The sequence below is a fragment of the Arvicola amphibius genome, chromosome 14 (genome assembly GCF_903992535.2).
Source record: "Arvicola amphibius chromosome 14, mArvAmp1.2, whole genome shotgun sequence".
Classification (NCBI taxonomy): domain Eukaryota; kingdom Metazoa; phylum Chordata; class Mammalia; order Rodentia; family Cricetidae; genus Arvicola; species Arvicola amphibius.
The window spans coordinates 50,281,943-50,308,250 of NC_052060.1; the positions used below are offsets into that span (position 1 = coordinate 50,281,943).

The 26,308-nt window shown below is 42.1% G+C and overlaps 1 protein-coding gene across 3 annotated transcripts in view; it reads right to left on the reverse strand.

Annotated features, from left to right (window-relative positions):
- Positions 1 to 4,395: 4,395 nt before the first annotated feature.
- Hs2st1 (heparan sulfate 2-O-sulfotransferase 1) overlaps positions 4,396 to 26,308 on the reverse strand; it is a 140,820-nt gene continuing 118,907 nt past the window's right edge. For 2 of the 3 annotated variants that reach the window (XM_038311922.2, XM_038311924.2), the window contains exons 3-7: positions 23,531 to 23,616; positions 16,028 to 16,166; positions 10,753 to 10,850; positions 8,732 to 8,889; positions 4,396 to 7,727 (exon numbers count right to left, since the gene is read on the reverse strand). In XM_038311922.2, the coding sequence (XP_038167850.1) occupies positions 7,498 to 7,727; positions 8,732 to 8,889; positions 10,753 to 10,850; positions 16,028 to 16,166; positions 23,531 to 23,616 (711 nt within the window). In that variant the 3' untranslated portion in view covers positions 4,396 to 7,497. The remainder of the gene's footprint in view (positions 7,728 to 8,731; positions 8,890 to 10,752; positions 10,851 to 16,027; positions 16,167 to 23,530; positions 23,617 to 26,308) is intronic. The other variant, XM_038311923.2, reaches the window with a different exon arrangement.

Genomic DNA, 26,308 nt, shown 5'->3' on the forward strand with positions numbered 1-26,308 from the left:
AGCCATTCGCTCTATGTTGGAGATGCCAGCTTTTGTCATATATTACAATAAAAAATGGAAATAAAGTTATAACACAAGAAGCTCATATTGCAATCGTGGGTGGCAGGGACCTCCTTCTCGGCTTCTGATCCAATTCATTATTCAAATCCTTTTACCACGGTCTGTTCCATGGCTCAGTGCGGAAGCAGCTGTGGATCTTGATAAGAGGAGAAAGGCAGACTGTTTCCACTTTGCTCCTGGCAGTCCTCAGGCCTCCAACAGAACTTTCTTGCAAAATGAATAGGGCTGGCTCCCAGAGAGACCAATCTAATCTCATCTTGTCCACTCAGAAGATCCATATCAAACATCACAGACTGTCTGACTGCAGGCTTGCAGCAGAGGGGGCATCTAATTCCATCTGGGTTTGCATCTGCCTTTCAATGACCATGCATGGAGCCGTCAGTGTGTAGGAGCAATACATAACCGGCTGGCGTTTAAACTGCTCCTGTCCACAGTGTTCTTTAAAGAGCCCCAAGACGAAATGATGACGGAAACAGAGCAAGTATGAGAGGTAATCACAGCCTCCTCTAAACGGCCCAGGATGGACTGACAGCCCGAGTTCCACTGTTTAGAGTCTCCATATTCTGATCAGATTACCATGCTATGCCGAGAGACCTAATTTACTAATTCCCGGGAGAACTTGAAATTACTTTAAATGGGGAAAAGTAAGTCCCTGGTTACTCGTATTTGAACAATACGCCATTTATTCCCTCTCAGCCATTTTCTGAAGGCTTGACCTACTTCAAATGAAATTACTGGTGAGGTTGGTTACCTAGCATTTTTTCACCTTTTTTTCAGCTAGTCAATATTAACAGAAGCCTAAAAACATGAACAGTATAGCATACCTAAAACTTCAAAAATATTCTACATTTCTTATGGCCCAATCTGGCTACATTATCCAGAGAACCTTCAGATTCAACACAATATTTACAAACTGACTGTCACTACCACACACGCTTTGAAACTTAGGGATGCGACATGAAATACCCAGTTAGGTCAACTCATGTTTGTGAAATTAACATTTGAACTGTTAGGTACTTTTTATTTTTCTTCTTTTTTTCTTTTTTGCACATTGGTCCTCCATGATTCTAACCATATTTTAACACCCATTAGCATATATTCTAAGTTGACTTGGTAACAAGGGGAGAAGCCTGGTCACCTGTGAGATTAGGACTGGGTATATTGCTTTGGAGTTGAAACTCCAGATGCAAGAGAGGTCTTGGTGAACCAAGGGGTTCATTGAGCTTACTTACAGGAACCTGGGAGACCAACAAACGGTAGTACCAGCTAAAAGTCCAACCCCAACACGGATGACCTTTCCAAGGCTGTGGAGTCTTGGTTCCCCCTGCAGATAACACTCTATGTCCCAAGTGTCCCACCATGTCCCAAGACTCCACACAGCTGGGGTGAGGAAATATAAGAAAGAGGGAGAGGTCAGACTCTCAGGCGAGGCTCTAGTTACCTTCTCTCTCCTCATTCCCTCCAAGAAGTCAAATTCAAAGTGTGACCTTGGGACTGGAGCGATGGATGAGGGGTTAACAGCACTTGCTGTTCTTGCAGATGGTCCAAGCTCAATCCCCAAGCCCCACATGGCAGCTTAGAACTATCTGTAAACTTCAGTTCCAGAGGACCTGATGCTCTCTCCTCAGACACAGAAGCACACACAGACACGTACACATGCACGCATGCACACATGTGCTGACATACAGACACATGCACAAAAGAAAACAAAGAAATCTTATTATTTCTTATTTAAAGGAAAGGTATTGGGGCTGGAGAGATGGCTTAGGAGTTAAATGCAGTTGTTCTTTCAGAACACTGGTTCAGTTCCCAGCATTCACAGAGCCAGGGGCCCTGATGTCCTCTTCTGGTCTTTGTGGGCATCAGGTATGCACAAGGTGCACAAACGTACATACATCCAGGCAAAATACTCATACATAAAAAGTCTTACTGCCAAAAAAAAAAAAAAAGAAAAGAAAAAAGAAAAAATCGGAGTATAGCTGGGCGGTGGTGGCGCACGCCTTTAATCCCAAGCACTCGGGAGGCAGAGGCAGACGGATCTCTGTGAGTTCGAGGCCAGCCTGGTCTACAAGAGCTAGTTCCAGGACAGGCTCTAAAAAAGCTGCAGAGAAACCCTGTCTCGAAAAACCAAAAAAAAAAAGAAAAAAAAAAGAAAAAAAAAAAAAGAAAAAGTCTTACTGCTGTGGAGCAATCTTTGTATACTGCAAAAATGAATTACTCTTAATGGTTAATAAAGAGCTGATTGGCCCTACAGCTGGGCAGGAAGATATTAGGCAGGAAAGCCAAATTAAGAAGGACCCTGGGAAGAAGGGTGGAGTCTGAGAAGTGGTCAGGAGACACCCAGCATGAGAGGCAGAGTGAGCAGGATGGGAAGTATGTACATGAGGTAGGCAGCACAAAGATTAATAGAAAGGGGTTAAGTCTTAAGTCTCTGTGTGATTATCTGGGAACTGGCTGGTAGGACACACAGAAATTCTGCCTAAATCTTACAACACAGCCTTGGCTGTTCTGAAACTCTCTATGTAGACCAGGGTGGCCTTGAACTCTCAGAGCTCCACCTGCCTCTGCTTCCCAAGTGCTGGAATTAAAGGGAATTAAAGTCATGCACCACCATACCAGACAAAATTAATAAATCTTTATTTTAGTTTTTGGTTTCGATTTTTTCAAGACAGGATCTCACTATGTAATCCTGGATGTCCTGGAACTTACTCTATAGACCAGGAAACTCAGAACCTGTCTCTACCTCCCAAATGCTGGGATAAAGGTGTGTGCCACTATGCCTTGCTAAAACTAATAAGCTTTAAAAAAACAAACAAGCAAAAAACCCCAAATGCCTGATCTTGTGAGGGTCTCTTGAGGTGGCACTCATGTTTTCAAGATGTGACAGCCATGTCATGCCTGAAGAGACTTCCACAAGTGCTGACCAGATTCACACACCCATCTCCTCTCATCTGAACAGCCTGCCTTATTTTACTTTTCTCTCTTGTTAACCACATACCTAAGTATACCTTATAAATTTCCTATAGGAAATGTCAACACCAATGACTAATAAATGCAGAGGCAATGTAAGTCAAAACACATAAAAACCTGTCAAGAATTAGACTGGGAACGCACCGCGGAAGTCACCCTGGAAGCTGTCGCTCACCATCAATGCAGCAGCAGAAAATATTTAGTCAGGACACCAAGCCACACCCCATCCCCACAGTTGATAGCTTTTGCTCCAGGTAGGGGGCTGGGACACTTTAACAGCAGAGAGCCGCAAGAATGCCGAGGGAAAGGGGGTTAACTCTCCAAGAGATATGAGAAGATGGTTTCAAGTTAGAAAGTCTAGCTAAGTGATAGTGGTGGGCCAAGAGGGCAGGGTGAGGCGAGCAGGGGATGGGAACAGAGGAGAGAGGAGGGACGTTTCCCCAAAAGTTGGGGGTGGGTAGGCACTGATTAACTAAGTCAAAATCTACCTGGTCTGCTTCATTAAAATGCACTCAACACTGATTTACAGACGCTCACACACATTTACACACGCGTGTCACACAAGCACTAGAATTCTTTTCTAACAGATCGGAACCATCAGGGTCTATTTCACAGACAGCACTGCAAAGGTCGCCACGTCATATAACCTTAAAGTATGAATCTGACCAAATGACACCCAATTCCTCAAATCCCTGCTCCAGGAGATTCCCGAGAAGCCAAGGTGGCAGTACATTTGGGACCCGGAGGCTCTCCTCTCAGGAGAAAGGCTTAGCAGCACCTGCACTAACACCATGACGCAGAAGTATGTGAACCTCCTAAACCAAGTCTCATGCACGGCTTAGGTACCAGAGAGTCCTAATAAAGGCTCCCGAGACCACAGCGATGTCTGAAAACGATGGCTGGAAAAGCTGGCAAGGTAACTCACCCAGACGGTCTCTGAGCACAATTTCAACATAAATTAAAACACCAGCTATATATTAGGGAACTAGGCTTCAGTTAAGCTCTCTAGTGCTTTCAGATTTTTAGAAAATTTCCTTTTATTAAAAAAGAAAGAATTATCATCTACAAACTACTTTGTTTCTAACTATGCAAATACAACATCAAAATACTCTGATAAATTTCCTGATGGAGCTAATGATTTTACGAATTTCCAACAGGACATATAATGAGGAAGATCAATAGTTCAAATTATAGGCATTAGCTGAATTTTCAGAATAAAAAGTAAAGCTCAGCATTTAAAAAATCTGCAATGTATAGTTTTGTGGGTCTGATAATTTGAATCCAGTCATCAGGAATCCAGAAGCAACAGGATGTCAGGGACCATAGGACTGTACTGGGGACACAAAAGCAGCTTCCATGCAGGACTTCAAGTGTTGCTATCAGATATATTTAAGTGACACTTTACAGAATAAAGCCGGTAAAAACCAAATATACCCTCCCACAGCATTTTAAACACAATGGTTTATCAACAGTTGCCACTTCACAGCAATAAGAAAACAGTTGGTACAAGCTGAACACAAAGCTACCTCTTGTCTTATAGGAAATAAACATAGATACAGAGATACATGTACACATATACATTACCTTCAAAATTCAAATCTGTTAGTTTGTTTTACTGTCATATAAAAACAATCTCCCTATGGTCAAATTACTGAAAAAACACAAAGGCTAAAAAAAGGAAAAGCACATTTGCCACATTTAAAAAATACACATCGATTCAGAGGTTCTATTTATTTGATTATAAAGTTATATACTCTAAGAACTCAGACTCCTAGGATTAAACTGAATCAACAGAAGTAAATCCACCTTTTCCCAGTCCTTGGAAAGGACACTCTGAACCCATTCACTCCAAAAAGAGATAAAAGAAATGTCCCAGTTTTGAACTGGTAAACTAGGAAATCGCGGTCACCTGGAAGCGACGGACATAAAATGGAAGGACCCATAGGTGAGACTGAGACAGAACGCAGTTCTTGGGTCGGAATCTGGGAGCTCTGGGTGCTAGAGAAACTCACTGGGAACTTGGGTCAGACACAGACACAGCTTCCCCGTGATGACTCCTCACAGCGCAGGGGCCTGCAGCTCATCTCCACACTCAGGCTGTCTGTTTTGTAAACGAAGGTTTAACTGGGCTGCAGCCATGGTCGTTGGTCTCTATACTGTCCGTGAAGTTTCTGCAACACTGAGAGCCAAGGGCTGCAACAGATGCCTGACGTATCTCCTCTAGGCTTTTACGAGAACATCTTACGGAATGCCCTGGCTAGTTTACTACGTGTTACCCTAATTACCTAAAAGATTTTTGCTACGACTCCCAAGAATAACCTCAGATTTACTCAACAGCCAAATGTATACCTGAAAATAGTTCTTTACCTTTGGGGGGAAAAAAAAGAAAAAACAAAATAAAAAAACTTTTTTAGCAGCTACCTGGAAACTTTCGCTGGGAAGGAGGGGTAGGGAAAAAAGGAAAAAATGCTGCTATGTTCTCTGAACATTTTCATGTTGGTGGGCAGGGCGACACTGTCATTCCTTTAGTCTTTTTAAGTGCTTTCTGATGCCGTGCTTTTTGCCCCTCTTATTAAACAATAAATAACCTTTAAAGCCTTCTGTTGAAAATGCTTTGTTTGATGGGGTGCTGTGCAGGAAAGTTTAAACATATAAGTAGGTACTCCCCTTTAGAAAAGTCTGGCTGAGAGGACTCTGAATTCTGAATCTGCAGAGGGAGAAGGTGAAGAATTAATATGGAAAATTTAACTCTACAAAGCATACTTTAGAAACCATAGGTGTAAAACAGCCACCATTTTTGAACAACAAGGTCAAATGAAAACAGGGATGTCTTTCAAGTTTGAGGACGGGTTTCCTGCTCCTCGTCAGCTAAGAAAGATCCTGAGTCGCTAGAGTTCACAGGTGTTTCACATTTCAATAGTTGCTAAAGCACAAAAGATAAAACACGGAGAGGATATTTGTCAAACAAAAACATACCAAGATAAAGGTCTTTTTTTCTCATAAAGCTTAAAAGTAGATTTTCCCTTTTGTTGTTAAAAGAATGGAAAGTATGAAACGATACGTTAGGGACAGTTCCATTTAAACAGCACTGGGCAGTCCTGTGCTCTCACCATGCCAGCCGAGTCCTCACAGCAGCCCTGTGAGGTAGACACGGCAGCCAGTAGAATCCTAATCTCAAGATAGGAAACTGAGGCAGAGAGAGGCCAAATGACTTGCCTAACAGCACACAGCTAGAAGACACGGAGCGGGAACCAGTGTTGAAAGGCTCAGGCTGTCCAGTACGCTTCCGTTATCGCTACTGCCTCGGGGTTAGTAATGTTCTCTATCAAAATTGGAAGGCTACGTTAGTTCATTTCAGTGACATCGTAACAGTAAAGTTAAATGAGAAATACAAGAATAGTAGGTCTGATGACTTTACTCGACATAATAAAATTGGTGCAAAACCACTTCTGTCTACTTACTTGTAACTTTTTGGTCCAAATACATAAAATATGCAATATTTACAGCACTTTCCTTTTTTCTTTTGTAAATGCAATGCTTTAAAACACATTATAAAGCACCGTAGTAAAAATAGTCTACAGGTAAAAGTCCAGAAGTAGGGAGTCCTACCGTGTCACAGCTCTCCGACGGATTGCGCACCATCAGGATCACCGACACTTCAGTGTACTGGGTACAGACAATTCATGGAGAAACAAATACTAAACTCACTTTTTGATAGTAATGTGTGGAAATCCCTAAGAAAGCTTCAGATAATGCCAACATTCTTAGAAATCGCACCCCAATATTAGATACTGGGGAGACAGGAATCAGGAATACTGCTTTAGCATTTTGTCTTTTTTTACAGTGTTATTCATGGTTTTAAGTTGATTTCTTTAACACTAATGATCATCCAAAATATAAAGCCTACATAAATATGGGAAAACCCAACTACAGCAGAAATAGTTCTGAGAAACCATGATCAAACACTCCAATAAACTTTGTGAGACCCAGTTCACAGAAACAAATCAGATAATGGCAAAGTTATTAGCACTATCCAGCAGAGGTGTGCGACACAAACCTCTAGGAGGTGAAGTGGCAAACAGATTCCTCTTCATCCAAAGAGAGGTGAAAAAAGGCTTTATCAAAGCAAGAGAATCATAGAACCTCTTCTGAAATGGTATTCGGCCTCCTGATTCAACTTGCATTCGTGTATTTTAGGTGATATGAGATCTCCCTCACCTGGAGGAGATTCTAATTATCACGGAAATAAAAACAAAATAACAAAAAAATATCAATGCCTTACACTTAAAAACTCCTTAGAACACTGACATCCCACTCAGTATCTAGTTTCTTGACATTCATGTGTTCCCTAGCTCAGCCCAACAAGAACGGGCTCGGACACATTATCAGCAAAGCAGGTGGGGAGCTGAGGACGAGGTGACGCCGGAGCCCAGTTCAGGTTCAAGACTGCTTTGGCCACACTTGTACTCAGTTCGACTTCGGGTAAATCTTTTCATAGAAAAAGTTCTGTGTCAGGATGTAGAGGTCTCCGTCCTTCTCACGGACAGCGTGGGCTCTGATGAATTGGAACTGCTCCAGGGCAAACTCATAGAACTCGTTCTCCATCTTCCAGATGTCGGACTGCTGCAGCTTTGCGATGGTTTGCTTGGTGGGCAGTTTCTTCTCTGTGGTTTTCCTAAGGTGGGATTTCTTTCCTACTTACAATGGAAAATAAGAAAAGTAAATAATTCTTATAGAATACACACAGACAATGCCTCTTTACTTGAAAAATGGCTTATGTTACCATGACACACTGAAGGGCAAGTAACACGCTGCTTTCTGACATTAATACAACCCAGCAAAAACCAGAAACTCAACATCAGCTGAGGCTTGCTCTGTTAGGGGGTGAAGAGGCAAGGAATGTCCACACAAAAAACACAGGCTCAACGCTCGGTGAGTGGAGGCTGTCACAGTGCTCTGAGGATCAACACTGGGTGAGTGGAGGCTGTCACAGTGTTCTGAGGATCAACACTGGGTAAGTGGAGGCTGTCACAGTGCTCTGAGGATCAACGCTGGGTGAGTGGGGGCTGTCACAGTGTTCTGAGGATCAACACTGAGTGAGTGGAGGCCGTCACTCACAGTGTTCTTAGGATCAACGCTGGGTGAGTGGAGGCCGTCACAGTGTTCTGAGGATCAACACTGAGTGAGTGGAGGCTGTCACAGTGTTCTGAGGATCAACACTGAGTGAGTGGAGGCTGTCACTCACAGTGTTCTTAGGATCAACGCTGGGTGAGTGGAGGCTGTCACTCACAGTGTTCTGAGGCTCGGGTCCTGGACTCAGCTTCTGCTGATCTAGGCATCTAACTCAGATCAGGCTCATGCAGCGAGAGCTTTCACTTGCTTGAGCCATCTTGCTGGCCTTTGTTTATTTAAAAACTATGATAAAACATGTATCACCAAACTCAGTTCTACCATCATGGAGAACCGAGGGCAGGTGTAAGCTCTAGGAAGACTCTCAGTGATGGCATGCTACTGAATTACTAAAAGGAAGCCATCAGTACAGGACTGACTCACAAAGGCCGGGAGGCACAGCATGATGACTGTTCATGTGTTCAGTATTCCCATCAGAGCCCATTCTAGAACACGTCTAATTTATTATAGAGTCAACTTGTAAACAAACAAGTTAGGATCTGCTTTAGAAAGAAACCTATTGTGTACATACCTGTACGATAGAGATCTGTAGCACCCCGGAAAAACCGGGGCAAAGCGGCCTCGAGTAACATGATGAAGTCTTCCAGCTCCTCAGTCACTCCCACCAGGAAGTACTCATTGATTAGGTTATACTTAGCTTGATCCATAGCCCATCTGCTTCCCACATTCCTGAAACCACAGAAAAAGAACTAAGCACTGGGTTGTGAAATGGGTTAAGTGTTCTCATGCTCCTGATCCTCCGTGTTATGGAGGAAGAAGGTGAACACGTAGCCCCAGCTACAGCAGGCATTACAACAGCATCTTAGGGAGGTACCAGTTTCCAATTTCCTTCCACATCCTGCTCCCGCTCCCATGTAGTTACTTAGACTCTACTACAGGGTTCTGAATATGAACACATTTTAAGGACAATTTTAAACATTCACGTTTGTGTTATATATATTCTCTTTTCTGACTTAGTGTGCATTCATGCTTTAAACTACTCTAAAACTTTGTTTATTCTGAGAGCCCCTACGGTAAAGGCGAAGCGATTTGTATTTAGTGTTTATCTGAATTTGTAAATTCTGTTTCTTTTCTTTCCATAAACTTTAGTATTTTCTGAAATACCAGAAAGAGAAAATAAGTAAGAAACAGCTCTACAAAAATCTCTTTGTTTACAGTGTCAGCTAATGCTTCGACAGGCTTCATCCCACACAGACTACACTTGTGGGATCTAATTAGCACTAACGCTCTTCCTGCTTTGCTCTAGCTCTGCGTCTTAAGTGCCAATGTGACCTGCGGTGGTGCCTTCACTTTTTGTTTTCTCAACTATTTGAAGAAAGTCAAAACCACAGATCAAGAAAGTGATGTGGTAGTACATTTCTGTCATCCTGGCACTTGGAAGGGAAGACAGGAGGGTCAAGAGTTCAAGGCCAGCCTGTACTACAAGAGATTCTGTCTCTAAAAAAAACTAAGGAGAGGATGAGGAAGTAGATTAGTTGATTTCTAAAATCTCCCCAATATATTTCATTGTGTATGAAATATATGAACTACCCTCTCTAATTAAAACAACTAAGCAATACTTTTTATTATTCAAAAGCAAGGCTGGCAAACTTTTTCTGTGATAGGTAGAAAGTAATGTAAATATTCTACACTTTGCAGGCTATATGGTTTAAATCATAATTATTGAATTCTGCTATCTCGGCAGACAGTAAATGCACCAACATTAGTGCTGTGCTCTAATAAAGCTTTATTCACAAAGAACAAGTGCTCAGCCATATTTAGGCCATAGGCTGGGTTCCTTTCCAGGGGAAATGTCTAAATCAGACACTTTTCTAATGCTCTGATTCATCTTCAACAATGACACTTTGGTCTACAAGCAGGACCTTAAACTTTATGTCAATTTCTGAGGCTCAAATAATTAAGAAATCCTTTGAATTTCCCAGTACAGTGTAAAAAAATACTAATTTTGAATGGACTTTTTGTTTCTCCATTTTCTATCAAAATAACTGAATAACCAGTTATGGTAATGCACTTCTGTATTCCCCGCACTGGAGAACCCGAGGTAGGAGAATCTCAAATTGAGGCCAGCTGTCAGTACTTGCCCAGCCTGTCAAAGCCCCAAATCTGATCCTCAGTGCCTCAAAACAATAGATTGACTAGAATAAATAAATATGCACAATTATTATAAAACAGAACATTCTGGGGAAAGTTTTTATTAGTAAAATCTTTTGTATTTCATGTTCACTAGCAGACTAAATAGAACTCTACTTTAAAAGAATATTGTTAGATACTCTTGAACTCAAAATAAGGTTTATGTAATGATCTCTTACCTTTAAGGTCTCTGCTGGAATACAGCAAAACAGAAGGCCAAAGCCAAAATAACAACTGCATTTGATAAGACGACACACTGTGAGGATGTGTACACAATATCTCTTAAGAACAGTTAAGGAAAAACAGAGCTAAATTTATGTGTAGACGACCACATTCCTGCTCATGAGACGTGGGTTACACAGATATGGAAGATGAGCACCTTAATTAAGCTTATTTTCCTACCAGCACTCTGAGCTGTGGCCACAGAAAAATGGGATCTGAAGCCAGAGCTTCTCTGGAGCGCAGTCTGAGCCGCCCTCAGCCACACATTCATCGAAGGTCTGCAGCAAAGAGAAAAAGAGCACGGTCAGCCAGAAACCCAAGTCTCAAGTTAAAAGACAGATTTTTAATCTCTGTATATCTATGTCTTTGAGAGTTTTCTATCTTGCTTTAGAATTTAGTATTTAGCCCACACTACCCTCCCTTTTCCTCCATTTTGGAATGGTAATGTTCATCCTGTGCCATTATATGTTGGAAATATGTGATCTGCTTTGATTTTGATTTTATAGGGGATTATAGTTAAGACAGTACATAAGTCTCACAAGAGACTCTGAACTTTTAAATAAGTCTGAGACTGTTATAGACTATGGAGACTTTTGAGATGGACTAAATGCATTTTGCATTATGTCATGGCTACAAGCCTACGAGGGCCAAGGAATGGAATGTGTTGGTTTGAATAGATATGGCCTCCATACTCATGTGCTTGAATGCCTGGCCCATAGGGCACTATTAGGACATATGGCTTTGTTGGAAAAGATGTGACCATGTTGGAGGGAGTGTGTCACTGTGGAGGCAGGCTTTGTGGTCTCAGAAGCACAAGCCAGTTCACTTCCTGCTGTCTGCTGATGAGGATGTAGAATTCTCAGATCCTTCTCCAACACTATGTCTGCCTGCATGCTGTCATGCTTCCCACTATGACAATAATGAACTAAATGTCTGAAACTTTAAGTGAGCCCCAATTAAATATTTTCCTTTATAAGAGTTGTCATGGTCATGGTATCTCTTCACAGCAATAGAAACCCTAACTAAGAAAGAGGGTGAAATTTTTTGTTGTTGTTGTTTTTAGACACGATCTCACTGTGTAGATCAGGCTGCCTTGAATTCTCAGAGATCTTCCAGCTTCTGCCTCCCAAGTGTTAGGATTAAAGGTGTTTAAATTAAGCTGGTCTGTAGCTATTCTTATGAGGGATTTTCTCTGCTGCATAACTGAGGTAGGAAGACTTGCTGACTACTGAAAGGGAGGGGAACAGGTACAAGGGAGGAAACATAAAGGGGAAAATATTACTTATTGAAAATAGACAAAGTGAGCTGAAAACAAGTATGAGTACATTAATTATTCTCTGCGGGTGACTAAAGACACTGAGTAGCTGCTTCCAGTCCCTGTTACCTTGACTCCCCTGAGCTTATGGGTCTGGTCTAGAACAATGAGTCAAGAAAACTTTTTCCCTTTAAGTCACTTTCATCAGGGCATTTTGTTACAGCAACAGGACAGAGACTAAGGCATTTTGAGCGAGAGATTTCCTGACCAAAGCTTACTTTTAAAAAAGTGGCTTTACCAAACAGGGTGGGCAGCAAGCACACATTACTTCTCCACTTATTTCTAGTAGACCCCAATTTTTATGAAGACTGTGGCTCAAGGAACTAAGTGCAACAGGTCAGGAAGTTTCTGATTTCATACCTCTTTCTAACAGGCCCAGCACATGGCGTGTTCCCTATAGCTCAGTAGAGGACTCTGCTTCTTCAGGCCTCTACCAGATTAGAGTGCAAGCCAGAAGACAAGTTACTAAATAAGCTCAAAATCTCCACTACTAGCCAGTGTGTGCACATGATCGTGTGTGTGAAATCCAAAGACATTAAAAAGATTGGCTTAAGTATAAGAAAGCAGCATGGTAGGAGACTGTAATATTAAAAGTTTCCATAATTTACTATGTATACAATGTAGACTATATGCAGACAACTCTGGGGATTTCATGCATACTATTTGAATTAAAACTGAATAATCATACCGGATGGCTATTTTAACTCAATTCTTTAATTAGCATCCTCCTGGTTCCTGTGTTCTTCAAGTATTTTAGTCTTTCAGGCAAAGAAAATTTAGAAGATCTTCAGATCTGTTTTTAGGCAGTAGCTTTAAAACTGCTATCAGACTCAGACAGACTAAAGTTACCACCCCAACTAAAGCCTCCATAGGTCAAACTGTCAGTGTCTCTTGCAGGGTCAGTGTGGCCATTCCACCACGGGCTTGCTAATGGACTGAAGGCAGAAGGAATGTGGGCAACTTTTGGGTGACTTGTTCAGAAGGAAAAAGCTTGCTTTCCCTTCCCTTTTCCCAATGGGGGAAGGTGGCCCCATGGTGGCCCAAGGAATGGCTCTATTCAGCAAAGACATGCTCTTTTGTCTGCCAGGGCTGCACTCCTGTACTTGATGGTATTTCCTTTGAACAAGTCAACTGTGCCACTTGAAAGGAAATAACTGAGCGTCCTTGCCTGAAGGCTGCTCTGGTCTTGATGGCATCAGTCATGCTTGGAGACAGGGTGAGCTCTCTATCTGAGGTCTGGAAGATGCTAAGTAGAGGCCGCAACCTCTTTAAACAGCCTCCAATCTACAGGAAGTGCACCGGATAAATGGCCAACTCCAGACAGAGAAATCTACAGTAGCCTGTGTAAAAGTTAAGTTTCCAAGTGAGAAATAACATTTTGGAAATGTGTATTTGACACCATAAGTCTATAAGCTGTTGCTGACAATGTCTGTAACTGGGTTAATAAATATGAATTTTTGATACTGTATGATGAAAATGCATTAACCCTTGGGAGCTCAATGTAACTGTAGGAAACAATGCAGGATGTCTGGAAACTTCCTGACTAAAAGGCCAATTTCATATACAGCATCAAACATATCAAAGGATTTTTACTGTGAAAAGTTCTTTGTGACTCCACATCCTACACTTGGACCTTCCACTTGTCTAATTCAGTGTCATATTAAAAATAGCCTCAATTTGGGGGAAAGGCTATTAAATTTTTCTTTTCAAAATACATATTTGCATATAGCTGGATTTCTTTATAGACTTTATCCAAAGGGAAAAAAAGTGCAACTGATTGGACTGAATTAAGAAATATGAAAATCAGGCTACTTTATTAAATTAGATATTGGAGGGTTTTCTGAAATGTAAAATGATGCCACTTTGTTTTTTTTTTTTTCTTTTTTGGAAAGATGATTAAACAAAAATATTCTTAGTTAACATAAGACAGTTTCCTAAAATGAACATTTAAAAACATTTTCTGGCTAATGAGATGGCTCAGCAGTGAAAGTGCTTGTCCCTAGACTGAGGACCAAAGTTTGATCCCGGAAACCCACACTGAAAGGAGAGAATCAACTTCCACAGCTGTCCTCTGGCATGTGCACCACCACCCAAAATAAACAGGAAAATAAAATAAGCTAAAATTTTCTATGTCAACTATGACACTTACTTATATTAGTAAATATTAACAAATGGCAACATAAACAAAAGTTCTCTGGGGTCCTTAATTTTCTTTAAGATGTGTGTATACACGTGTGTGCTTACGCACTCAGATGTGTGCACCAAACATGCATGCACATTGCACACACTTGAACATGTTTGCTGAGGCCAAGAGAAGGCATCTGATCCCCTGGAGTTGAAGTTACAAACAGCTGTAAACTGCACAGCATAGGTTCTGGGAACCAAACTGGGCCCTCCATAAGTGTTTTTAACCACTGAGCCATCTCTCTAGCCCTGGGAAGCTTGAAAAGAATGTGACTAACTCAGTCTGGGAACATCAGAGACAAATCCATGGCAGAGGTAACGACAAAGTTTGATCTTAAATGTAAAAAAAAAAAAAAAGAGCTTTTTAAAGAGAAGAAAAAGCACTCTAAGCATGAGGGACAACACGTGCAAAAAGTATGAAGCAATAATGAGTTCCACGGGCACGTGCATTTCACGTGGCTGAAACACTGGGCTGGGCATATGGGTAATTAAGCTACAGAGGCAGATAGGTATAAGATCATATTAGATTGTGTCTCCTAAGCCTTAGGTAATTAAATAAATTTACATTTATTTATTATTTGTGGTGATATGAAGGGTGTACGTGTGTTTGTGTGTGTACGTGCGCACAGTGAGAAACCAGTTCTGTCCTCCTACCATGTGGGGCCCAGAAACCAAGCTCAGGTTGTGAGGCACGGCAGCAGGCACCTTCACTGGCCAAGATATCTCTCTGCCCTTCCCTTACCTCAGGGGATGTGTGAGCATGAAATCTAGAAAGGTGTTCCACTAAAAAGGCACAGATCAGCGTGGTTCTGAGAACCTGACTCTGATGACACCACAGAGGACATGCTATAGACAGCCACACTTGCTTCACCCATCACTCTCTCCTTGCTTAAAGCTGGCTTTGTGTTCCAGAACAGTCTTCATAAACGGATGACACAAGCAAATGTAGACCGCCATCTGCGGTAGTGTGAATGTAACTGGCCCCCATAATCTCATAGGGAGTGGCACAATTAGAAGGGTGTGGCTTTGATGGAGAGGGTAGGCCTTGTTGAAGAAAATGTGTCGCTGTGGAAACAGGAGTTGAGGTTTTCTATGCTCGTGATGCCAGCCAGTGTCTCAGTCGACTTGCTATGGCTTACGGATGCAAGCCACATTATCAGTTGCAGCACCATGTCTGTCTGTCTGTCTGCGTGCTCCCATCACATGATGATGGACTGAACCTCTGAAACTGTAAGCTGCCACTCCAATTAAACGTTTTTCTTTGTAAGATTTGTCATGGGGCTGGAGAGATGGCTCAGCGGTTAAGAGCATTGACTGATCTTCCAGAGGTCCTGAGTTCAATTCCCAGCAACCACATGGTGGCTCACAACCACCTGTAATGAGATCTAGTGCCCTCTTCTGGCCTACAGGCAGGATACTGTATAAATAAATAAATAAAAAGATTTGTCATGGTCATGGTATCTCTTCACAGCAACAGAAACCCTAAGACACCATCATTAAGACAAAGAAAATATATACAAAAATAGATTCATCAACAATGATCCTCTAGAAGATTGTCAGTAAGTATAATGGTTAATATTGATTGTCAACTTAACTTAGAGTCACCTTGGAGACAAAGTTGGGCTTTGTTTGTGGGAGGCATTTCCAGAGATGTATAACTGAACATGTGTGTGTGCTCGCATGCGTGCTGAGTACAGCTGCCTCTCCCTCCCACTACCAAGCCTCCCGCCCGGATGAGCAGCTTCAAACCATGTACTGAAATAAACCATGACACAGCGGCAAGAACAGAAACTAATACAGCAGGGCTGTAATAAAATAACATGTATGTTGAGACAGTTCACAGCCACAGAATTGTGCCTGTTACATTTCACCATTGCTTCTCTGCAGTCCTGAGCTCCCTGCAAAATGCTAACACTGGACAAGGAGGACGCTTACGAGCAACAGCAAGCACATTACCTTTTTGTCTCCTTGTTTCCGTCTCCTTAGTCCTGGTCTGTAATCATCGCCAAACCTCAGAAAGTAATAGTAGGAAACTAGCCTCTCAATAGGGTCCCTGATGACATTAATATAAATGGGCTTCTTCTTCACACCGAACCTGAAACAGCAGAATTCCAGTGGTGAGGTCAGCATTTTCATTAGTGCAGGCATGCCCTGCAATTATATACAGAAGTCTGAAGTACTGATGGTATATGGAAGTAATAAAATGAATTAAAGTGAAATTGAGTATGTGAAAACTGGGGAATATTTCATATCTAGGATGCCACAAAGTAAACAAGGAACAATTCAAGAAATGATGGAGAATACCCACCTATGCCCTCAAGGAGTAAGGAGGCAATCTGTCCTGAGGGGCCCTGGAGGTGTGGATCTGGCAGGCCCTGTCTATGAGGGCTCTGCTTTCTGAGGAGTTTAAGCAGCCACACAGCCTGTGTTTAGACACTGCACAGTGAGGCTCTGAGAACAGTTCCTAGATGCACGAACTGGCCACTGTGACCCTTGGAGCTGATCAGTGTGGCACTCAGACACAGACACGTGCCCCAGCCACACCTTGACAATGCCAACCCCATGCTGCCTTAAGAACTCATGGGTGCCAGCCAAACGTTTGCTGGGCCTCATCTACACAGGCCTACCAGGGTGATGTTTCTACCATGTCATCTGTGGCAATGACGGGTATTCTATGCCTGAAGCCACATGCACTATACACAGATTACCAGGGTACCTGCCCCAGCCTTCTTAAGAAAACTGTATTCCATCGGCTCTATCTCATAACCTCTGCAGGACACACAGGGCAACACACATTGATTAGCTGAAATAGCAACATCAACACTACATTTAGAGTCTACCTAGAACTAGACAAACAGCCTACGAGACACACACCTTGGGACACATTGCCAGTAACAGTCTTACCCCGCAGAATGGGGGAGGGGAACGGACCTTTCCAGTATCCAGCTCATCTTCTTTCCCAACAACTGACAGTAATGCTCTAGTTGGTTTTCTTGTGTCTAACTGGTCTACCTCAAATACCAATTCTCCTAGCACACCATTTGCTAGCTCGCCAGCTCTTCAGAACCTGAAATAAACTTCACTGATAGCTGAAGTCAAAACTAAGCTTCTGGTATTTGAGGTGCAGCTTGGCTAGCATGTTCAGGGCCCCAGGATGCACTCCTAGCACCTCAAAAGTAACAATGGTGACAGCCTCACCCACCTCCTTGGTTATCTTACGTTGGTCCTTTTATAGCTTAGATGTCACCTTATTGTTTCCTTCAATTCTACTCAAGGCAGAAGCTTCCAGTTATAGGCAGGCCTGCCTTTGCACCACACCTCAAAACCCACACAGTCATCCTGATCTACAATGCTCGTCTTGTTTTTTTCCCCTCCAACACTTCTCTCCATTTGTGTGTGTGTGTATACCAAATGCATGCCAGGCAGTAATCTAGATTATACGGATACAGCAGTGTGTGGGGAGGGAGGCAGTGAACAGTATGTATCGGTGAGCTCAGAGGGTAAAGTGCAGAGACTAGTACTTCAGGAAAATGAAAGGATGCCAAGGGCAGGTGACAGACACACAGGTCATGTACCACCAAGTCACCACTGATGTTACATACAAAAGGGACACATCCAGATATGTGGGGGAAAGCATTCTGGAAGAGGAAATCTCAGAGGCTGAAGGTCTTGAAGGGTCTAGTGCCAATGTTGGAGACACAGAAAGACAGCTGCAGCATGAAGAAGGAGAGTAAAGGAAGATGGGAGCAGAGAGGCCGCAGGCTTCGGGGAGTCAAGCACATGGCCCTGCAGATGAGTCTAATCACCCATTTCTAGGAGACATGTGAGAGGGCCACTGGAGGGTTTCGGTAGAGACGTGCAATGAGTCATCTTTCAAAGGCAAGTGGCTGTTTCGGGATGAAGAGATGTGACACGCTCTTGTATCCCCAACACCCACTGCATACAAAGCTATCTGCTTTCATCTGACACCTGTGGTACCCATATGCTATTAGGCTCAGGTAAAATCAACTCTGAGCTTGTCTTACTAATCCCCCGCTGTATGAGTCTGAGGATCCATAAATCAGCAAGGTTTAAAGAGGAAAATGTGATGTTGCAAACATAGCAAGCACCTGATGAAAGGACTCAATAGAGGCTACAAAGAGGCTGCAGCTGCTTTCCTTCTCTGGAACTTCATCACCAGTGCCGAGGGCCCAGAGAGCACAGAGGCGGAGGTATTAATTAGGGTGGGCAGACTGCGGGCACTACCCACTTACACTGCTCTGTATAAGAGGGCACTCGGCAGGAAGGCACTGTAAAGCTCACATACCATTTCAGCTTAAGAGACTAGCGTAGAAGCTACTAGGAGGGGAAAGTGCATGGCACCAACAGCATCCCTTAGACTGAGGGCTCCCCAGAAACAGACCATACTTTCCATCAGCTGCTGCCCCACTGTGAGCCAGGCCCTCAGTGCTTCTGAGCACCTCTCAGAATGTCTGTGCTTTCCCTAGTCTCGGACACATGGGCCAGCAGGGCAGCAAACAGAGTACGACACTGTACAAACCTTTGCAGCACCTAGCGCACAGCTGTCTGTGGACACTTCGGGTGGCACTCATCATGTGTGAAGCGCGATTTTAATGAGCTAATCTGTGGGCTCATTCTGAAAATAGAAATGAGTTCTTACTTGTAGCTGCAGAAGGGCTATGGAGGCATAAAGGGCTGGAAGCAGGGGAGCGGAACAGAAAACGGGCATGATAAAAATGGCACCTGGGCCACACTCCACAGCTGGGTAAGAAACAAAGCTAACAAGTTCTGTTGGTTTAACTCTGCTAACCTTATAACCTACTGGGAGAAAACCAAATTCAGTAGTTGAAGACTTTTTCACGGGTTGTTCCTTAGGAAGACCTGGGTGGAAGGACAGGAAACCTGCTCCCGTTCAAGGAGAATAAACGACTGACTGGCGAAAGAGGTGCACACTTGGCGGGGTCTGCAGACGAGTATTTCAGAGCACGCTTAAGTCTACATCTAGCTGCCCACCAGCAGGCCTGTTAACAGATACTTTAGAAATCTATGCCATGTCACCATATGTGGTACAAAAGGAACAAACACTAGAATTACTTCTTTACAACTACATTGGGTGGAATAATCAAACTGTCTGAAGAACAAGGGGCATATGACAGGCATTTGTAAGGAACCTAATCTACTGGTCAAAGTCTAAAGGAGAGATGAAGAAACTGTGAAGAGGGGTGACAGTCTTTGGAAAATACTATACTTTGAGACTTCTGTAACATAGTTCCCATTTTTATGTAAGCACCAGCTTAAAAAAAATATTATTATTGCTGTTGTGTGTGTGCATGTGCCCTGTGCCTGTGTGTTTAGGCCAGAGAATAGTTTGCAGGAGAAGCATCTCTCCTTTATCATGTGGGTGGTTCCCAGGGGTCAAACTCAGGTCATCCATCAGTCTTGGTGATGTGCCTTTACCTGCTAAGCAATCTTGCCAGTTTGTTGCAGAATGTTTGTTCAACTATGCAAGTGTGTTGCATTTCTCTATGTTGCAGAATTATTTGTTTAACTATGTAAAGATGTGTTACATTTGTGTTGCAGAATATTTGTTTAACTACATAAAGATATATTGCACTTGTTTGATTATGTAAACATGTGGTACTGTTTTATCCTGCCTCCTTAAGGCACCTGACTGGTCTAATAAAAAGTGGAATCAATAGTGAGGAAGGAGTTATAGGTGGGATCTGTGGGCAGGGAGAATAAGTAGAAAGAAGACTTTAGGCTCAAAGAGAAAGAAAAGGAGACAAGTGCCAGACAGACACAAAGGAAGCAGGAAGATAGGACATACAGAATGAAAGAAAGGTAAAAGGTCCCAAGGCAAAATGTAGATGAATAGAAACAGCTTAAGTTAAAAGAGCTAGTGGGACAAGCCTAAGCTAAGGTCAAGCTTTCCTAATTAGTAAGTCTCTGTGTCTTTATTTGGGAGCCAGGTGGTGACCCAAAGAACATGCCAACTACACCAGCCATTAAGTCTGCATAAGTCTGGCCGTAGTGGCAGATCACCTTGGTTTAGTTCCAAAGAAGTGAATGACCTGTTGGCATCTGTTGGTCTCACTGATGACACTGTGGCATCAAGGACATTCATCTGTTAGGATGACTCCCAGTCAATAAATGCTACTGATAAATGAACAACATACATTTAAATAGAATGGTTATGAGTATTTTCAGTTTTCAAGAGACAAAATCTTCACTGTAGAAAGAAAGGGGATGTCAATGACCTCATTAGTCAAGAACTGCAGCTTATCAATTTTATATTCACGCTGGCATCTTGAAAATGTCCAACCTATATAATTTTAAAATAGAAAATATTGGAGCCAATGGCATTAATTTGTCATATCTAAACTATCTGAAAACTGTTCCTCATTAAGAAAACAAACAGCAACTGAGCACTTACAGGAAAAGTAGGACTAGGTAAAGTAATTTAAAAAATCAAAAAGGGTTAAGACAAAGGGTGGAAAATAGAACAAGAAATCAACTGCTAGATAAGAAACATTTCTTTTTTCTATCCTAAAACTGCAGAAAAATTGCAAAGCCAGGACTCGACTTGAGAGGTTTTTACGCAGAAGATGCGCACTCCTTACAAGTCAGTCTGAACTGGAAAGGATTTTTCACCTATTTCCCCACATTTTCCCTGGGTTCTCAGAAAACTCAATTATGCTTCAGTCTTTTATTATCTGGTAAAAAAACTGAAAACATTTCCACCATGAATTGACCATTGTTCCTCTAACAGCAAGTAATTTATGGAACTCTACCAAGCAGAGGATGATTCCAGCCAAGGACACAGGAGCCTGTTTTTGCATCTTTATCCTATTTTGAGGCCTTATTATTTTATGTGTATGGTGTTTTGCCTAAATGGATGTCTGTGCACCATGCCTGTGCATCGGATCCCTTGGAACTGCAGTGATGGTCATGAGCCACCATATGGATTCTGAAAGCCAAATCCAGGTTCTCTGGAAGAGCAGCCGGTACTCTGAACCACTTAACCAGCTGTTCTCAACCTGCAGGTCATGACCCCTTTGGGGGGTTGAATGAGCCTATCACAGGAGTTACCTAAGACCATTGGAAAACACAGATATTTACATTACAATTCATAACTGTGGTAAGATTATAGTTATGAAGTACCAACAAAAATAACTGTATGGTTGGGGGTCACCACAACATGAGGAAATGTGTGAAAGGGTTGCAGCATTAGGAAGGTTGAGAACCACTGGCTTAAACCATCTCTCCACCCCCATGGTGCCTTTGTTGTTGTGGTTAACAGGGACTGAATGAACCCAGGTCTCCCACCATAACTAGATGACATTCTCCTACAGAACCACATAATAAATTTGTTTTTAAACATTAAGAATTACCTGTTTGTTCTGTAAAATGAGCTGTGTGTGTGAACATGGGTGCATGTGTCATGTATGGTGGTTATCAGAGGACAGGCATGGATGTCAATCCTCTTTTCCATTTCCTTTGAGCCAGGGTTTCCCTGCTGCTGCCAGTAGGCTAGCTGGCTGCTGGGTTTCCAGGGACTCCACTGCCCCTCCTCCCCAACATGAGCACTTTTACTACAAACCTGGTTTCTCCAAAGATTTAGGGATTCAAACTTCGGTCCTCACAATTTTACCTACAGGGTCATCTTCCTAAACTCTCATTTTAAAATGTGAGAAGGGATATCGCTAAGTTGTCTGGGCTGGCTTCAAACATATAATCCTCCTGTACCAGCTCCCAGGTAACTAAAACTACAGCATTTGCCAGCATTCTCAGCTCAGTGTTTTGAAAAATAAAGTACTAAAATCAGCAAGTGATGTTTCTTACTTCCCTCCTTAGTCACAGAGTCTATGACTATCAAGCTAAGGGATAATCACATCTATAGAATTTCTTTACTATATACATTAAGATACATCAAACAGTTTCCTCTAATTGACTGTTTAGCTATTTTTTTAAAATGTTGTTAGTTTATTAAAATTTTCACAATATATTACTTTTACCAACAACATAAGCCAATATGAAAATATTCAAACCCAGAGTTGCTGTCAATATTTAATAAGACTATTCTTTAAAAAGCCTTATATACTTCAAGTTCAAGTATCTCAGCAAACCAGAGCTTTGCTCTACGTACAACACTGTGCCCAAAGCAAAAACACTCAATATATAATTTTAATAATGAAAACCTACAGTATTAGAAACCAGGCCATGGAGAGAAAAAAACAAATCATTTAGGTGAAAGGGTAACAAACACTCATTGAAGGATAATGCAGCCTTCAGGGGAAATATGCATATGAATAAAGTTTATGAAACTGGTTCAGTGCCTCTGCAACGAAAAATTTTAGTTTATTTTAAAGCTGCCTATAAAATGCTTTCAATATTGCAACATGAATTATTTATAGAAAAGTATAAATTTAACTTGAAAGTTTACAATTTTATTGAAGGATCTTAGGAATTATGAGGGGGAGTCAGGAATACATCACTTTATGTATGTAATATTTGGGCAATTCTTTAATTATATAATTTCCAGAGAAGTTAAGATTTTCTATTATCTGACCCAGGGGCAAACCTTTCTGTTCTTTTTCCTTCTCAGCCTTAAAAAAGGAGACTGAGATACTTCTTTCATTTTAAAATTTACACAGAATGGCTCTTAAAGTTGACAGTTGATAAACACATTCCTGTAAGACACAAGCTCTAGTTTAAAAACCAGGAACATGCCTCAAAATAGTAAGCCATTTCCTGATGTTCCTGAAGTTAACAGAGTATTATGAGCAGAGCGTTTGATGTGAGGTTTGCTGGAGTAGAACCACGTGTTCCACTGAGAACATTCAAACAGATGCTGTATTTAGACGACTCCTTTTAACCAATTTTCTGATTAGTCCTTAATGATGCGAGGGCTCTCAAGGGGGCCACGGAATGCTTGAGCATTGTTTGTAGTCTATAGTCTTTGAGCTTTTCTATTAAGAGAATTAAGAGAAAATTACCCTGACTTACACAATCACGTTCAAACATAAAATAAAATTCTTATTTTTTAAGACGTCTCCCCCTGCAGCAGCTCAAGGGAAAACACATTGCAGTACCAAAACTGAGTGAGAGTTTCTTTGTTTTCTCGGTCAGTGACCTGGAGAGGCATGGTGACTGACTAGGCTAGAACTTGGATGCTCCCAGATAGTCAGTCGGCTTCAGTTGTATATGAGAAAGTGCTCCATATCCCCTAACTTAACAGAACATGAATTCCTTAATTAGCATGAGAAGTGTCAATTTATGAACACTAGAGGGCAGTAAAGCACTGGAAGGAATATTTAAATTACAGGTTTAAAAGAGGTGTGTCAGTATATTCTTTTTTTAAAACCAAAATCCTAACATAATAACTTTAATGAAGTTATTCGGTTTTATGCTGATGACATATAAAGCATTCTTTAGTACATCATTTTGGATGCTACTTACTTTGCAAAATCCAAATAAGAAATGTGTCCGTGATAAAACCCTGGCTTCATCTCGTTCCAGGTGGTTATGTTCTTTACAAAGCGTACCTAAAAGAGGAGGGCACACTCATTACCTCACTGCAACGTAAAGGAAACGGTATCCGAGAACAGCAAAACTGCCCACGCAGAAGCAGGATCGAGTCCCAGAATTTCCACAATTACAGAGCTGGAAGACGCGTTTGAAGTAAAGGCAATGAGTGACATCGGTATGTACTAATTTACCACACCCAGGAACAGTGGAGTGCGCTTACACCGGGGGGGGGGGGGGGGGGGGAGGTGCAGGGGTAAATCATGGATGCCAACTTGACTAAATTGGAATCAACTAGTAAGCACAGCTGTAAGGGATTCTCTTGGCCAGCTTATCTGCAGTGGGAAGATCCATACTAGATGTAGGCAGCACCCTTGGGTGGCACCCAGACAGGAGGAAGATGGGGAGAAGGCTGTATTCGCCTTTCTGCCTCACCTGTTAGTTCATTTACCCTGTAGCTGTCTGTACCACTGCCACTACTGTAACTGCCTGTAGCTACTGTAGCTGCTGCCTTCTTTTGCAGATGTCAGAACCCAGATTCTTCGGGCTTCGAATCTGGACTGAAGATTAATTGCTCTAGGCCCTTAGGGCCAAGCTGGAACTCCTCGTGGACTCAACAGTTACAGGGTCAGCTACTCCAGGATTTAGACAGATAATGTTGAACTACTTGAGCAGCATCACATAAGACATTCTAATACTTGCTCTCTTTGATAGTTTATATGGTTGAATGGGTCTGTATCTATGTGTTTCTGTGAATATGTGTGCAGAAGCCATAAGAGGGTGTTGGGTCTCATGAAGCTACGGTTATAGGTGATATGACCTGCCCCATGTGGGTGCTGGGAACCAAACTCAGGTTTTCTGAAGAGGAGCAAGCACTCCTAACCAAAGACCCACACCAACACAATTCACTTCACTTTTACTATACATGTATATACATAAGTGTATGTGTGTGTGTGTGTGTTCATTTTGCTGATTCTGTTCCTCTAGAGAACCCTGGCTGCCTTAATTAGGGTTTCTACTGTTGTATAATATAAAACAGCACGACCATAAACATCTTCGGGAGGAAAGGGTTTATGTCACAGACATTTCCACACTACAGTCCATCATCAAAGGAAGTCAGTGCAGGAACTCAGCACAGCAGTAGCTGAAGCAGAGGCCATGAAGATTGCTGCTTACCGACTTGGTCCTTCTGACTTCCTTGGTTTGCTTTCTTAGACACCCTAGGACCACCTGCCCAGGTGTGGTGCTGCCCACAATGGGGTAGGCCTGCACACATCATCATGAATCAAGTAAATGCGCCCACATCCCCAGACTTGCCTACAGGCCAATCATGGAGGTGTTGTTCCCAATGAGCCTACCCTATGTCAAGTTGACATAAAAGTATCAACAATATCCCATCAACAACATGCACTGAAGTTTGCAAGCAACATTTATTTCAATGTAAGAAATTCAGTGGGGTGTGTGTGTGTGTAAATTTAAAAAGGGGGGATCTCATGAAACCAAGGTGAGCCCGAAGCTCATTGTGTACCCAAGGATGACTCTGAGTTCTTGACACTTCTGCTACTGCCTTCCAAGGGGTTCCAGTTGTTTTTCACCGTATCCTGCTCATTCCATATAGTAAATGTTTTCTTTTCTGATACATCATTCAAAAAGCAATTATAAAAAGACATTTCTATTTATGCTTCAACAAATTAAAATATGACTACCAAAATGATTAAAGATGATGATTATAAGCAGATTTTTAAAGACTGGACTTATGAACTAGTTCAAATTAAAACATTTAACATATCCAAATATCTAAGATGTCCTTTTAACTTTGAAAATGATGAGTGTATATGTGTCATTGCGTGCATCTGTGCGATGTGAGCGTGGCAGCAAGTGACCACCTAATCCATGAGAGGGCTGGATCTCCTGGAGCTGGTGTTACGTACTGTTGTGAGTGCCTGAGGTGGGTACTGGGAACTGAACTCAGGGCCTATGCACTCTTAACTGCTGAGCAACTCTCCAACCCCTAAATACTTCTTAATTTACTAGAATTGGAGGTACACAAAAGTTAACATGAAAAATTCTATAAGTGCACATTAATTATTTTTAAAAAATTGAGAAAACAACTGGTTAAAGGGTTTGAATGCCAGCAGCTCCACAATTTCTCAAAAGCAGTTAGTCTGCACAATAAGCCGGAACTGGTCAGGACTCCCTTCTGGAGAGGAGATGCTCTCCACTGCAGGGATGGCAGGTTGCGACACCAGTCCCGGAAGACCAGTGTCCGCACTGCTGACACTGTGTCAGCCTTTCGTCTACATCAGAGTTAAATGGCCCTATCCTACAGGATCTGCCCTTGGTGGCTTACCGGGAAGATTCTAACCTGCGTCCATCTCGGAGAGGAGAGCTATGGCATCTGCCTCACTGCCTTCTTCCTCCCAGCATTCTTCTGTTCTGTCTATTCCACCTACCTATGTTCTGACCTATCAGGCCAAGCAGTTTCTTTATTAATTAACCAATGAAAGCAACACAGAGAAAGAAGACCCACCTACATCAGGCAAGTGAAAAATGAAGTATTAGATAATCCAAAATCATGTACAACATGAAATGTGTTTATAATACTAATTATGTTGGGTCCTATGTAAATCAAATATTTCTACCAAAAATAAAGAGGGACTGGAGAGATGGCTCTGTGGTTAAAAGTACTGGCGACTCTTCCAGAGGAAGAGG